At 38.4% G+C, this 16,344-nt stretch overlaps 1 protein-coding gene across 15 annotated transcripts in view; it reads left to right on the top strand.

Annotated features, from left to right (window-relative positions):
• The window catches only part of sptan1 (spectrin alpha, non-erythrocytic 1), a 106,693-nt gene that overhangs the window by 40,388 nt on the left and 49,961 nt on the right, over window positions 1-16,344 (top strand). For 7 of the 15 annotated variants that reach the window (XM_043720583.2, XM_087998198.1, XM_043720587.2 and 4 more), the window contains exons 24-32: window positions 1,697-1,756; window positions 4,507-4,705; window positions 6,546-6,644; window positions 8,278-8,316; window positions 8,811-8,846; window positions 11,660-11,707; window positions 13,476-13,567; window positions 13,797-13,941; window positions 16,006-16,187. In XM_043720583.2, the coding sequence (XP_043576518.2) occupies window positions 1,697-1,756; window positions 4,507-4,705; window positions 6,546-6,644; window positions 8,278-8,316; window positions 8,811-8,846; window positions 11,660-11,707; window positions 13,476-13,567; window positions 13,797-13,941; window positions 16,006-16,187 (900 nt within the window). The remainder of the gene's footprint in view (window positions 1-1,696; window positions 1,757-4,506; window positions 4,706-6,545; window positions 6,645-8,277; window positions 8,317-8,810; window positions 8,847-11,659; window positions 11,708-13,475; window positions 13,568-13,796; window positions 13,942-16,005; window positions 16,188-16,344) is intronic. The other 8 variants (XM_087998199.1, XM_087998202.1, XM_043720590.2 and 5 more) reach the window with 2 other exon arrangements.

Here is a 16,344-nt window from a genome sequence, read left to right as displayed (position 1 = left end):
AAAATTGAGATTTTAATCATTAGAGAAGGTTCAGATGAATTCTGATGAAAGTTTCAATATACTAGGGAAAAACTGTAGCACTTGCCATTGGATTGATGACAAGAGGACTAAAAACACCAAAATATAAAGTGCGTGCATTTCTCTGTTGGATTACTTTGACATGGTTAGAATATTTTTTAAAAAATGAAGGTTGACTAAAAGATTAATAAAGGGCAGGGAAACTAAAGTATGAGAGAAAGCTAGTTGGAAATAATAAAATCAGAGTAAAAGAGTTAACTGTGTTCTTGCTTTCTGTAGACAGTGAACCTAGGGAATTAATGGAAAATAAGACGGTAAGATAAGTAGGCATTTTATTTTAGCTTGCTTTGGTATTCATTACAGAGGATACAAGTAATGTCTCAGAAATAACAATAAATCAGAAAATGGAGAGGAACTCAAAAGCTTAAAATCACCACAGAAGTGGAACTGAAAAAATTGTAGCTGATGGACTTCATCCTAGGGTCTTAAAAGAAACAACTAATTAGATAGTTGATATATTGGTTATAATTTTCAAGACTTCCCTTAAATTGTTAAATTGACTTGACTGAAGCATACGAGATCCTGAGGGCTTTTGACATGGTACATGTGGGAATTGGATGTTTCCTCGTGTGGGAAACCCAGAACTAGAAATCACCACTATTTAAAAGTAGGCTCTTGCTCATTTATGGTAGAAGTTACTGTTTTATCCTGAGGGTTTTGGGTCTTTGGAACTCTTCCACATAAGGCAGTAGAGCAGAGTCTTTTGAATCTTTTTAAGGCAGATGTGGATTGATTCTTGAAGTTGTGACAAGTTATCAAGGTTGAGTAGGTATGCCAAATGATCAGATCAGTCATTAATGTCGCAGCAGGAGGAGTTGTGTAACTTAGTTCTTTTCCTTCTTTGTATGACTTGCCTGCAATAACGAAGCAAATACATAACAAGTGAAATAGATTAAACATTTTAAAAATAAACACCCAAATTACGATGTGGCAAATTTCTATTCAGCAAACTATTGCAGGTGCAATGGACTGACTTGCCGTTGAACTCTAAAATTTTGAGATTCTTGTACTGCAGGCAATAGGCTTGCACTAAGTTTAGAAGAACATGGGGCATCTTGATTGAAATATATACAAGATCCTGAGCGGCCATTTTAAAGGGTGTTTCCTCTTCTGTGAGAGGGACCACAGCTAGTGGGATCGCCTTCTGTGGAAAGTGCTGCTTCAGTTTTTCCAGATTCAATGCAAACTATATGTCACTATAATATTCCAAGTCCATTGAGAAATATTAAATTTGAACAACATGCTACAATGTTCCATGTAATTGTTTAGAAGCAACCATTTTAACTGCTTGTCTTCTGGCAATAGTTTGGCATTTTAAGAGTGTGGGTGAGGGTGTGGGAAAAAAAACCTCTTTTAGATGTGATGAAAAATGCATGAAACTGAAATTTGTATTTACTGATTAAGAAATTAATTTTATTTTGGTGGACACTTCTTCTTCAGTTGCTTGTTGCTAATCAAGCTGCACTCTTTTCAAGTTGCTTGCTTGCTTTTATCTGTTGCTTCTTGAACTTGCCATGCTAATTCTAGCTATGTACTAATTTTCCTTTCTTTAACAGCTGCTTTAAGCCTTTAATCTACTAATGGTGCATGCTGTGCTTTGCTCCCTCTGTCTGTCCAGGACTTTGCTAGCTAAGGAGGTTGGCAGCGTTGTGCTCCGTATGAAGCAGGTGGAGGAATTGTGAGTAGGTTTGGCTTTTTCTTGCTGTGATGTGATCTTCGCTTCCATTAATTTTCACACTGTTTTTGCTGAAGCTTGTGGACATGGGCTTAATATCTTTGAAAGAACTTGCTTACTAGGATCGAATTGCATGGTTTTGTGTGATGGAGGTTTTCTCTTTACCTGGTAGGAGTGTGAAAATTGGCATGACTTGCTGTTTAGAGTGCACTATTTAGTTTTAATTATTCAGTTTTTGCCTTCTGCCATTGCTGTAGATAGCATACTAAAAGCACACAGGTAAAATTTACATTAAGCATCGCCAATAAAATGACACAAAGTCAAAGCTTTTCATCTTACGTATTCCTGACTGACCCACAAGAAACCAAACTTTGAAAGGGAAAATCAATTTGTATAGCATGCGAAGAGGGCACTGATTTAGTTGGCATGGAAAAACTGCTAATTGTCAATGTTAGCTGATTTAAGATCAGACCAGAAGACTCTAATCAAGGTGTTTGGTGTGGAATGCAACAGGATACTCTGGAGACTGCCCATCTCTGCTGCATTCTGCAGGGCAGCCAGTTGCAGTTTTACCTGCCAAATCGAACTTTTTAATCACTTAACTAAGATGGACAGTCAGTACTTCCTGCTGCAATGATTGGCAAAGAGCACTTTCTTTTTCTGATATCCCCAACCCTGATGAGTGCAAGACAAAAGACTTCAACCTTGTGTCTCATTTTGATCATATTTAAGTTCTGTACTACCAAGCAATTAAAACTTAAATTTCTGAAACCTAAAAAAAAACCGATTGTACGCTTTCAGATTTGCATGATGTCGGTTTTAAAACTGTTGGGTCCAAGTAGTTTTGAGATGCGGTACAAATATTCTATTTCTAGGTGAGTCAGACTGGGTAAGCTTTAAACATGTTAGAATACAAATTAGGAGCAGGGGTAGTCCACTCAGCCCTTTGAGTTTGCACAGCCATTCATAGAGATAATAGTATCTTATTACTCCACATTCTGGTGCACTCCTGATTTAACCTTTCACCCCCTTGCTCATCAAGAACCTATTTTACATTTGCCTTAAAAATTCAAGAACTCTCCTCAAAAGGTGATGGAATCACAGTTGCAAGGATTTATGACTATGATCTTTCCTCACCTGTACCTTAAATGGAGAGCCCCTTATTTTCAAACAATGCTTTCACCCCACCCCCAAACACCCAACCACCACCACCCAGTTCTAGACCCTTCCACCAGAGGAAGCATGCTTTTCACAGGCGTGCCTTTTCATGACCCCCGCAGGATTTTAAATGTTTCAGTCAAGTTGCCCCTTGCTCTTCTAAACTCCCAGCACTTACAAACCTAGCCTGCCAAGTTTTTCTTCCCATTCCAGCTATTAGTCTGGTAAACCTTTTCTGAACTGCTTCACATGCACTTAGATCCATTCTTTACTTAAGAAGACCTGTACTACACACAGTACTCAAGTTGTGTTGTAGCTTTCAACATATTAGCAGAAATCTATAGAGCATGCTGTACATGATGGGAATTTGAGCAGTAGAAGCTTAGAGTTGTTCTGTACTAAAATTATGAACTTTCCGATTGGTACATGTCTTATACTCGTTTCTAAGTTGGTTGATTTAAAGAGAGTATATTGTTTGTCTGTGACCATACAAAATGAAACACATTGATTTGAATGTCCTAACAATTATGAATTGATAAAATCAATGTCTTATTGACAACATCCAGTGATCGGACATTTTTTTTTGTACATAAGTTTGAGTTTGATGCCATTTAGCTGCAAAATATAAAGACTAGAATGTAATACTTCAGAGTAGTGACTTACAAATATTTAGAATATATTGGAATTGGATGTGTGATGTAGTTCAACTTTTTAGTGAGAATGGATGTACTACATTTTTAAACTGATATGTTCACATACAAGCTAAACATGTGTGATATATTACTGATTTATGTTACTGAAATGTGAAATGCACACAATGTATACTTGGAATATATGATTTCAAAATTTATGTTTCCAATCAACTTCACTTTGGGCATCTGAGCATTATTTAAAGAATGCTTTCAGATTTTTAAGTCATTTAGTAATATAAAGTTTAGGAAGCACAATAGATTTGATTCATAAGACTGAAGGGGACAGCTGAGGAGGCGGAGTGAAGTGAGATGATAGGAATTTATATTTGTAGAAGCTGAGTGATTTTGTAAGTATATCCTCCATCCATTGTTACATAAACCCAGTATTGCTTCAATGCTTACTGAGTAACTTTCAAACCATTGACTAGCAAGTGTTAGCATTTTGTTTTTGTAGTCTTTTTATCATTGTTAGATTTATGGTTCTCCATTGATTTGCTATCCATCTACATAAGCAATTCCACATTCTTAGATTACTTACAGTGTGGAAACAGGCCCTTCGGTCCAGCAAGTCCACACCGACCCTCTGAAGAGCAACCCACCCAGACCCATTCTCCTACATTTACCCCTTCACCTAACACTACGGGCAATTTAACATGGCCAATTCACCTGACCTGCACATTTTTGGACTGTGGAAGGAAACCACAGTACCCGGAGGAAATCCACGCAGACACTGGGAGAATGTGCAAACTCCACACAGACAGTTGACTGAGGCGGGAATTGAACTTGGGTCTCTGGTGCTGTGAGGCAGCAGTGCTAATCACCGTGCTGCCCACTTAAACTGTTTGTGTTTGTTTAATTGCTTGTAATGAGTAAAGTGACTTTATTGGACATGTTTCCTTTTAGATACCAATCTATTCTGGAGCTGGGCAAAAAACGTAAGGATATGCTGGAAAAGAGCTGTAAGAAGTTCATGCTTTTCCGGGAGGCCAATGAGCTGCAGCAGTGGATCCATGAGAAGGAGACAGCATTGACCAGTGAAGAAGTGGGCACTGACTTGGAACAAGTGGAAGGACTGCAGAAAAAGTTTGATGACTTCCAGAAAGTAAGTAAAGCTTTTTAATTTGGAACTATTTTGAAAGCAGAAAAATGCAAACCTCAATTATGTAAACTAGATATGAACACCATGGCTGATTTATCTTTGGCTACCTGATGTATTGACTCATGGTTGCCATTTTCTTCCTGTCCACTGTTCATAACAAACTATAGTTGTTATTTTATTCTGGATGAGGTAGATTGGTGTAACAGATTTAAAACACAAACAAATTTCTAAATTAGTGTCATAGAATCATACAGTACATTGAGTCTGTGCTGCCAAAATACTCTACTATCCCATAATAGTCCCACTTTTTCCTGCACTCGACCCATAGCCTTGAATGTTCTGACACTTCAGGTGTTCATCCAGTTCCTTTTTAAAGGTTGTGAGGTTACCCACCTCAATTACCCTCGCAGGTACTGCTTTCCAGATCCCCAATGAAAAACCTTTTCATCAAATCCCCTCTAAATCTCCTGCCTCTCGTTTTAAAAGTGTGTTGCCTTGTTCTTGATCCTTTTGATTAAGGGGAGCAGCTGCTTTCTATCCACCCCTTCAGTGTTGCTCAGAATCTTGTATGCCTCTGTCAAGTCCCCACTCAACCTTCTCTGTTCCAAAGAAAACAGCCCAAGCTTATCCAGTGTGTCTCAATAGCATAAATGCTCTATCCCAGGCAACATCCTGGTGAATCTCCTCTGCACTTTCTCCAGTACAGTCACATCTTGCCTGTAATGTGGTGAGCAGAACTGCTCACACTACTCAGCTGTGGCCGAACAAAGTTCTGCAGCTACAGCAGTACCTCTCCGCTCTTATAATCTATGCCTCTCTGATAAAGTTGTGTCCCATATGCTGCTTTAATTACCTTGTTAACTAGTCCAGGCACCTTTTTAGGGATCTGTGGACAAGCACCTGATGATCCCACTGTTCCTTTTTCAGGCTCCGAAATAGAGCTAAATAGATTGGTATCGCACCTGTAAAGTTGTTGTGTTTTGTCCAGTTTTGAATTTTGTGTACTAGTTTCACCTGCCCTCCACCCACCCACCCCCACATAAACTGTGTCCAACATGGTTCTCTAGTTATCCTCCTCAACCCTGGCCAACTACTAATTCTTTACCTGTCACTGTCTGAGCTGGCCAGCTCAGAGGAGGATGGGCATCACAGCCAACCATGAGACCCCTGTTGCCAGGCATCTGTTTGTTTTTTTTTTCCAGATCACTATCCGTTGATTGGGAGCAGAGTGCCCTCATTGATTTACTATTATAGCCAATAGTAAATGCAGAGTTCTGTACTGAGATTCAGGGATTTCAGCATTTCTATGAAATTAGTATTTCAAATAATTTATATCTCTTCAATGTGGTGGGATTACTTGAAATATCTATTTGTTATTTCTGCAAAAGTTTTTTGGCTTTAGCAATCTTCACCCACTGTGCATGAACAGACTAAACCTGGTTGACACACCATTGGTTTCATCTTTAGAAAAAGTGCAGAGAATTCTTATTTCTAGAAATTTATTTTGTTAGCGAGTTTTAAGAAGATTTGTAGCTCAGTTTGAGGTTCTGGATGTAGGTTTGCTGGCTGAGCTGGATGGTTCATTTTCAGATGTTTCATCACCATACTAGGTAACATCTTCAGTGAGCCTCCAGACGAAGCACTGCTGGTGTTTCCCATTTTCTATTTATATGTTTGGGTTTCCTTGGGTTGGTGATGTCATTTCCTGTGGTGACATTATTTCCTGTTCTTTTTCTCAGGGGTGGTAGATGGGATCCAAGTCGGTGTGTTTGTTGATAGAGTTCAGGTTGGAATGCCAAAAAATTATTTAAGTTAAAGTCATGCTTAATCCAATATTTTTCAGGACTTGAAAGCCAATGAGTCTCGCTTGCGAGATATTAACAAAGTGGCAAACGATCTCGAGTCAGAGGGTCTGATGGCTGAAGAGGTTCAAGTAGCTCAGGTACAGTATCATTTCATTTAATTTTCAAAAAAAATTCTATTTCCAAAATGAGTTTACTGTCCATTGTGGATCAAGCACATTTTAAAATAAATAAATTCTATAAAGGGATAAATGGGATAAAGTGATTAGTATGTTAAATGCAGCTGAATTTTTGTCACCACCTTAATGCAAAATAAAAGCTAAGCTTCTAAATCTTTTGCTCCTTGAATTGAAAATTGTGCATGCAGCACAGTGGTTGTGGAAAAACTACAAGTTCATATTCTCAAAATGGATCTCTGTGTGATGTTCTGTCGGGTAAATTTACTCTTCCCACAAACATTAAAATGAGTGTTCGAATATGGAGGATTCGGAGAAGTTGCCCTTCCAAATACTTTTTATCCATATTAAAGGTTCTGGTTTCTAGCTGCACCCAGTAGTCTGGGTGGATTGTTGAGCGCAATACTAATGTGAAGACTTCCGGTCTGCCTGTTATTAAAAATTGTATGACACTTTTTGAGGAACAGTATGGGAGCTCTTTGGGGAGTTCTGGCTTTTCTAGTAAATATTTGTCCCTCAACTAACATCCCAAGAAAATGATTAAGCTAGACATTCATCTTGCTTGTAATTAGTGGCACGTTTTGTTAACTGAGCACTGCATGTTCCAATACTTTGAAAGAGTTACTGGCTGCAAAAATTACTTTGGGCCTTTCCTGAAAAAAGTTGCCAAATGCATGCAAGTTTCTTTCACTCTGTACTATTGAGTTCAGTCATGATATATTGTTGTTTGGAACTTTGAGATCTAACTTGGGGGAATAACTTACAGCTTTAAGTTTGATTTGTGTGTACTAAGGACGAAGATGTAATTCTTTAATTTCATTTCCGCTGTGTTCTGAGCATGGTTATTTGGAGACTTGGTTGTTTATCTGCATTTAAATGGGGTCTTTACAATCCTTGAAGTGAATTTTTCAGTGCATTATGGAAGGGTAGATAAGCTGGGCAAAACTAAATTGCTGGTGCCTGCTGTTGGGAGTCTAGTAACACAAAGAGCTTCATGTTCTTCTACAAAAAGTGCCATGGGATCATAACCTGAGTGGAGCTAAATCTAATTTATCCAGGCGTGCAATGCTGTACTTTAATTATAGCAAGATCAGTGCTGTAAACTCAATAACCTTCCTGAGATTATGCTTTGTTCTTCTGATAGCATAACCCAAGGGTTTTGCAATGGTTGTTGCCAGGCATTTTATTAATGACTTCCAAAAAATTAGCCAACAAAACACCTAGATCCTGCATGTGTTATCCTGCATAATTGTACCTCATGATTTATATTTCCTAAGTATTATTCTCTCTCTCAATCTTGCCACTTTGATTTAATATCAGCAAGTACAATATGCCATTTATCAACTAATCTATCTGTCTTTCTGCATGTGATAAGCTGGTTTTTGCTTGTTGTCACTTTTAATTGGTAAGATCTTTATATAATCTTCACAGTTATAGTTATTCACAAAGCAGTTCTGACACCAATCTCAGGTCTGCACCAGTTAGCTGCTTCCAGGTCCATGTACGGTTGTTTTCACTAACTGTAAATCAATTTCAGAAACACTTCAGCTTTGTTTCGTTAAACACATTTTGTGTTGTTGTCCTTTACTCATTTTAGGAACAACCAGTCTTGGGATCTGCCCCAGGAGCTGCCAAGGTAAGAGTATGTTGAATAAATTATGAATATGAAATTGAAATATGAGTAACATTATAAACAGCAGGTAACTTCAATCTAAACAACAACAAATGTTAAATGCTACTTTGACAGAAGTCAGACATGTACTTTTCGAGTCCATTTTATTTCTACTCGCACTTCACAAATTGCAAGAAGACTGATTCCTCATTCCCCATTTGTTCACCCTTTTGTCCTTTTATTAATAGACTCAGTACCTGTTCTCCAGTTTCATTTTACATATTTGGGTCCAGTTCTGTTCTGTTCTGTTCTGTTCTGATGGTGAGCATTATTTTAAAATGAGTACTGCATATATAATAGGGCTGGGGCAATTTGGTAGGAATGTATTAAGCACTTGAAAGATCAATTTACGCCATGTTGGACCGATATGGGGTACTTACCATGTGATGTAACACAATTAATTTGTTGGCATCCAGTTTCTCAAATTTTAGTTTCTTTTTGTATTTTTTTTTCCATAGGATGAATCTGACTCTAAAACTACATCGCCATGGAAGGTATGAGTTTTATTTTCCAGAATCCTCTCCTATTGACTTTTAATGCTAACTGATTTGTATCAGGCTTGCATTTTCCACAACCACTAATCAGTTACAATTCGAGATGGCATTCTGTGATTTTTAATTTTTCTGTTCAAAAACTGTTTTTGCCCACGCCCAAAATCTTTAGAAAAGCATAGATTAATTTATAGTGATCAAGGTCACTGCTTTACCATGACTAATTTAAGTTATTTTTAAATTTTCTTTTAAATCCATAATTTCATCCAAATAACTTTTCTAAAAATGTCATTTGAGGTTGTTTCTGGCTTACAGTAAAGGGTTGCTGTCAGTGTCGTTTTTAATGAAGTATTCCTGATGATTTTCCTGCATCTGTTGTATGTCTTTGTCAATCAGTCCATTTCTCTAGCCTATATTAAGATAGTAGCAGACACAGTCAAATTGATTATGCTTCACTTTGCCGCTGGAACTCATATTTGCTCTTTTAACATCTCTTAGTTGTTTCTCCTCTATAATTTTAGTTTATTAAATAAAATCTTGATATATGTCCAAAACTAATAAAGGAAGTGTTGGATGAAGGCCCAAAAGAGTTCTCCTATTTATCCTTAAGAACCTAGGCAAAAGAGCTGAAGACATGAGCAAATACCTGCAGAGATTTACCCACAGTTAATCTGTGCTGGTAACAAGCAGACCTGAGGCATGCCTATTTACTACTATTATGATATTTGTTTATATCAAGATGCAGAAATTTTTGATACAGAAATTCTTGCCAAGACAACAGAATAAGTCCCTTCATTTTAAAAAATTGTACTTGAATAACATGCAGCACAACATCTCTTTAAAAACAATACAAGTATTTAGCACTGTTCCAGAATTTTGTAATGTTACAACAGTGTACTTTTTGAAAAGGTTGCTTCCACATAGCTCTTGTACTTCTAATTTAGAAAATCACCAAATTCATTATTTTATCTACATTCTTTCTTTATTCCTTAACGCCACATTTTTCAACTTGGGCTAGCTAATATGTGAGCTGCACTACAATTTTGGAAAGCAAGCTACAGGTGTTGTGATAACTAATCTGATATATTTAAGGAAAGCCAGGCAAAGATGTGGTCGAGCAAGATATGCTGATGGGGGAGATGAAGAGTTGTGGGGAGGAGGTTTGTGGAGCATTGACCACTTTGCCCAAAAAGCTTGTTGTTGTTCTCCCCAACCATATGTAATAATGTGAACTCTTCCCTGCCATCAGGCCAAGCTTATTTTGCTGATATTGTTTCTTTAAACTAGAAGCTCACAGTTAAAATAAGTAAATGATGTTGGCTTGAGTATGTTTTGTTTGAGAAGTGCTCGTCATTTCCAATTTATTTCTCTTTAAGGTGATCCAATTTGTTTATCTTCCTCTGTGGAGTCACAGGTGGGGAAGATAGTGAAGAAGGCATTTGGTATGCTTGCCTTTATTGGTCAGAGTATAGAGTATAAGAGTTGGGAGGTCATGTTGCAGCTGTGCAAGACATTATTCCAAAAGTGGCCTAACTGTTGGGTGTAGTTCTAGTCTCCTTCCTACAGGAAGGATGTTATGAAACTTGAAAGGGTTCAGAAAAGATTTACAAGGATGTTGCCAGGGTTGGAGGGTTTGAGCTATAGGGAGAGGCTGAATAGGCTGGGGCTATTTTCCCTGGATCATTGGAGGCTGAGGGGTGACCTTTATAGAGGTCTATAAACTAATGAGGGGCATGGATAGGGTAAATGGACTAGTCTTTTCCCTAGGATTTAGAGAGTCCAGAACTAGAGGGCATAGGTTTAGGGTGAGAGGGGAATGATTTAAAAGGGACCTAAGGGGAACGTTTTCATGCAGGGGTTGATGCGTGTATGGAATGAGCTGCCAAAGGAAGTGGTGGAGGCTAGTACAATTACAACATTTTAAATCTGGGTGGGTATATGAATAGGAAGGGTTTAGAGGGGTATGGGCCGGGTGCTGGCAAATGGGACTAGATTAATTTAGGTTATATGATCGGCATGGAAGGGTCTGTTTCCGTGTTGTACATCTCTATGACTCTGTGACTCTGGGTCAGGAATAGAGGGGGCGAAGTTTAGACTGACTACTGTTCCAGATCATCATTTATAGGTTTCTTCTCTGGTAAATTCACATCTCAATATCTGGAGAAGCTGGATTAATTTTGGCAGCATTCTCCTCAGTGGTCACTGCCATGGCTAACAGAAAACAATAGCTACTTGAATTTGTGTTTGTGAAGTCACTTCCTATTGTAAGTGAATGCATGTAGAGAGTAGGAAAGATGTTCAGAAGTTCTTCTGAAGCACTGCACAGCTGTGGTGGCAATTTAAAAGTACAGTACTTCTAATTTTTTCCAAACCCAACTTGAGCAATGCAGTGGCTAACTGATATCTGTAACTTATGTTAATATGTTATCTGGACAGAAAGTTTAAAATGCTTTTATTTGTGGAGGAGCTCACATGCTTCATTCTTTTGTCAAATTATTAAAATGATCTATGTTTTTCATTTAACCTGGCACTTTTTGATTCACTGTTTATTCTGTCTGTGGTCTCTAAAGGCTTTCCTAACTGTCAGTATTGAGATCTTAATGGTTAAGGGTGTGGTCTGTCTTTCCCATTCTACACTTAATCTCTCAGGCTACTAAAAGGGAATTCTAAACTTAGTGTTTTTCTGTTGATAGTGAACTCTTGCATGCCATGTTCTATTAGTTCTAAGTATTTCTAATTTTAACGTTTCTCTTCACTAACTGATGGATCGTGACTGGTTTGGTTTTCCACTGCTGTGATTCATGGTTGCGGTTTAGACTGTGCGGCTGGCAACACATACGGTGGCTAGCTTTAATGCCATCAAGGTAAGAACTGATGGATCTGCTCCCTTCTGGCACTGTCTTTTTCACTCATGTTTCAAATAAGTGATGAGCTCTTCATTGCTTTGTGCTGCCTTTCACTCATTTGTTACAGATCCCTGTCCCTTGTACTATTAGTATGGTTATTTTTCCCAATGGCCCAGTTATAGTACAGTCTTTCCTTCCCTGCACTTCATGTTTGTGTATTACAAAATAAACCTGTTGTGTTTGTAAATGCTTCTTGCTATATGCTGTTGGCAATTGAGCCAACTGAATACTTGCTGTCAAATCAGATTTTGGTAACATAAGTTAACCCTTTTTAAGTATTGAATGTGCTTTTTGTTTGTATCTGTATTTGAAATATTTTGTAAAATTATGAAGGAAAAAGCTATATTGTTGAAATCTAGATAAAGTGAAGCATGTGAAATAGTATCAAGTACAATTTGGATCATTGATAGAATGTGACAACAGGGCATCGTGGTACTCCTCAACCTTTGTTGAGTTGGAGCAGTTTAAAAATGGCAATGATGGTGCGATAGAGGAAAAAGACTAACTGACACAAATGAGGGTGATGACCAAGATGGGGTAATTGAAGATTCTGTGAACGTTGATGACATGGGTTTTCACATAGAAGAGAATGATGTGACTTGGAACATGGCAACATAAGTAGCAAGTGGGAGGAGGATGATGACAGTGTAGAGGAAGGGGAGTATGGCGGGGAAGAAGAAAATGAAGAAGAAAAAGATAGAAACAAATATAATGGAGGCAGCAATTATCTCAGAAGGAAGATAACACAAAGAGCAATGTAGATTTAACAGAAAATAGGCACTGGTCATTTACTCCTTTTTTGAGCCTGCAGTACTTTTATTTATGTTCATGGCTGATTATCCAACTCAACAGCTTGTTCTGTTTTTCTGCCTTTTCTTTTGATCTATCACCCAATGTTATATCCAAAAGCTTCTTGAAATCATATGATATTTTAGTCTCAACTGCTTCCTGTGATGGCAAATTCCACAGGCTCACCACTCTGGGTGAAGAAAATTCTCAGCCCTAAACAGTTTACCCCATATCCTTAGAATGTGACCCCTGGTTCTGCAAATCCGCTGCCTCCCCAATCATCGGGGACATTCTTCCACATCTACTTTGCATAACAAGCAAACTTAGAACCTGCTGTTAGAGTCTATGTCTGATTGAGATCCTTATAAGAATGTTACCAAGACTAGAGGAATTGAGTTATAATGGCAGGCTAGATAGGCTGGGACCATTTTTCCCTGGAGCGTCGGAGACTGAGGGATGGTCTTAGAGATTTATAAAATCATGAGGGGCACAGATAAGGTGAATAGCTGAGGTCTTTTCCCCAGGGTAGAAGAGTCCAAAACCAGATGGCATTGGTTTAAGGTGAGAAGGGCCATATCCCTTCTGTAACTTAGGTGCATACTGCTTGGTGAATCAGAAATTTTAGTTAAAGTTTGGATGATTTTGCATCCTGTTAGCTATGATCTATAGATCATAGATATGTTGGAGCAGTATTCTGCAGCTATGATGGATTTTTAAGACTTTGTATATTTTTGTGAAATGAATGATTATCTTTTAATGGCAAATGGATGGTTTTTCTTTGGGCATGAAATTTAATACAGACATCAAACTGAAAATTTCCAGATTAACAATACCTAAAGTATCCATCTGGTTATAATATAACCAATTTTTGAGAGTTAAGAATGTTTAACTCTGCAGTGTTATCTCTGTGTTGACACAATTTTTCCACATTTCTCAGGAACTGAATGAGCGCTGGAAATCACTGCAACAACTAGCTGAGGAACGCAGCCAGGTCTTGGGAAGTGCACATGAAGTACAGAGATTCCACAGGTGAGTGGCTTTGAGAGATGGAATAATGAAGATCTACCTATTGATGCACAGAGCCAGAAGTGTGGATGGGTGATGCTGAGAAACCCGATTACTTTGTGTTATCTTTCGTTAGATGCTTAATATGTGAGTATTTAGAAAATAATTTGTTAGGATTAAATTGGCTGGAGTTTTTGTACAGAAAATTATTTAATATATAAATATTTTAAGATTGCTATTTGGTTTTGTGCAGAGATGCTGATGAAACGAAAGAATGGATTGAAGAGAAAAATCAAGCTCTCAACACAGATAATTATGGACATGACCTTGCAAGTGTCCAGGCTCTGCAACGCAAGCATGAAGGATTTGAACGGGATCTTGCTGCTCTGGGAGATAAAGTGAGCTATGATTGTAACCACAGAATCACAAACTTGTTATGGTGCACTTGATATGGCACAAAATTGTTTTGGCCTGTCACGTCTGTATGCCTGTCCAAAATAAGCAGTGACTTGGTGCCGTTCTCCTGCCTCCAATTATCCAATTTACTTGTATCCTGAATATTAGTTGTACTAAAAAAATCATCTAATGACATTTTGAATACCTTGGTTGAACCTGTCTCCACCATACTTCCAGGTGATGCATTTTAAACCCAAACCATTCACTAAGTGGAAAAAGTTTCTTTGAGCATCACATTTACTACTTTTGCAAATTATTTTACACCTCTGCTGGCTTGTATTTTATCTTTTTACAAGCATGAGTGTTTTTCCTTATTGACCCTGTCCAAACATCTCTATTTTGACTGATGTTTCCAAAATCATCTCTTGGTTGTCTTCTCTCTAAGTGAAACAAATTCTCTAATCTCTCTTCATAATTGGCATTTTTCATCCATGAAGCCACTCGTGGAAACTTGTTCTGCACACACTCTCTCTAATGCATTCACATCCTTCCTAATGCATGCTGCTCAGAACTAGACACTGTGCTCTAGTTGAGGACTAACCAGTGCCCTAAGCAAATTCAGTGTAATTTCCCTGTGCTAGAAGTCTACCAAGATGTATTAATTCACACTTCTACGTATTGAACCTCATTTACTGCCTATTAGTTTGTATAATTTTGATTTCTAAGTCAGAGGCTTTCAAATGTTTTCTCCCAGCCAAATGCCCCTGTGGCAGCTTCAGACTCCTGAGACCATGTTACATATCTAAAAGAAAATGTGCTGTTGTTTTACATTTATACCGCAATCAAAATAATAAGTCAGCAAATAAAGTGGCAATTTCTCAAGACACTGTTTTGAGGGCTCAGGATAAAACATGTTTCAATAGGGTAAAATCGGATGAAAAAGCCCTACTTTGTATAAAAGCAGTGGGGATGAAAGTAAATGATTGATGTATTCAGATAATACCACAAGTTGTGGATTAAGAAACACAGAATAGTAATAGAATACATTACCTTCATTGATTCTTTATGAATGAGTTATTTCATTGTCACTTGAATTTTACAGTAAGAAAGTAAAATACAGCAAAAAAGCTTCAACAGTCATCAAAATTCAGTGCCATTTTGGATAGTTTAAGAATAAAAAGGATAAAAGATATGTGAAATTCCTGAGCCATAAGCCACTACTCCAATGTCACTTGCACATGTTCCCCCCACTCCCGCTGCCTGCTCCATATCCACCAGCATAGGAGCCACCACTCCTTACATGCCATTTCTTCGCCCTTGGGCCCACTCTGCTGACACCGGGTCCCATGCTGAACCCACCCTCACCCCACAATCGGGACTTCCTGGTTTCACTGATTCCAGATGTCCTGGCTGCTGATGTTGCAGTCACTGCTTCACTAACGCCAGGAGTCCCTGCTCTGGGCCTACTGCAACCAGGAGACCATGGCTGTGCTGCCAAACCAGGCCACAACTGCTTACCAAGAGTACTGCTCTGGCTGCCCAATGAGAAGCTGCCGGGGCGACATCCTTGCTGCCACAGTTGCCACAGCTTTCAGCTGCCACAGGGAGCGTTGTTTACGGCTGGGAGGAGCCACCATTCCATGTACGGCCTAGCTGCCACACCAACTTCACCAACTAACCTCCTGCAAAAGACTCCAAAGAAAAGAAAAATTAATGGAAAAAGAGCAGAAGTAAAAAGAAAGCAAGCGTGTAGAAGTGGATGAGCTCCTGTCAAAAGCATGCAAATAGCCCTGTTGCTGTGCCATCATCTTTCATTGGAATGCTAGAATTGAGATGCTTGAACATGAATGCTACAACCAAATTCATTTTTTAAAAAATGTGGACATTAATCCAAAAGGATTTCTTCATTCATTAGATGCGGAGGAAATTCATTAATGCAAGGAGGAGTTAATGCAAGCAGGAGCAGAAAATATAGCCTGATGTATTGCAAGCAAATCTTAAATCTGCTGATGTATTTATTACTATGGCATATATTGCCTGATTTGAGTTTTAATTGTTAAATGTAGGTGAATTCTCTGGGTGAGACTGCAAACCGACTGATTCAGTCTCACCCTGAATCAGTTGAGGATGTCCAAGAAAAATGCACAGAATTGAATCAGGCCTGGGATAGCCTGGGGAAGCGTGCTGACCAACGTAAAGGAAAATTGAACGACTCTCATGACCTACAGCGTTTCCTAAGTGACTTCAGGTAAATTAGGCACTGTTTCATTCTTTGTAAGAAGCATAAAAGTAAATCAAAGAACTTTGTATTCTGGAAATCTGAAATAAAAACAGAAATTGCTAGAGAAATTCAGGCCTGGAGCATCTATGGAGAGAAAGCAGAGTCAATGTTTCATGTCCAGTGA

This window comes from Chiloscyllium plagiosum, unplaced genomic scaffold, assembly GCF_037043375.1.
Source record: "Chiloscyllium plagiosum isolate Xiang-an unplaced genomic scaffold, Cpla_swu_hap1 HiC_scaffold_21, whole genome shotgun sequence".
NCBI classification, from domain to species: domain Eukaryota; kingdom Metazoa; phylum Chordata; class Chondrichthyes; order Orectolobiformes; family Hemiscylliidae; genus Chiloscyllium; species Chiloscyllium plagiosum.
This window is presented reverse-complemented; position numbering and strand designations above follow the sequence as displayed.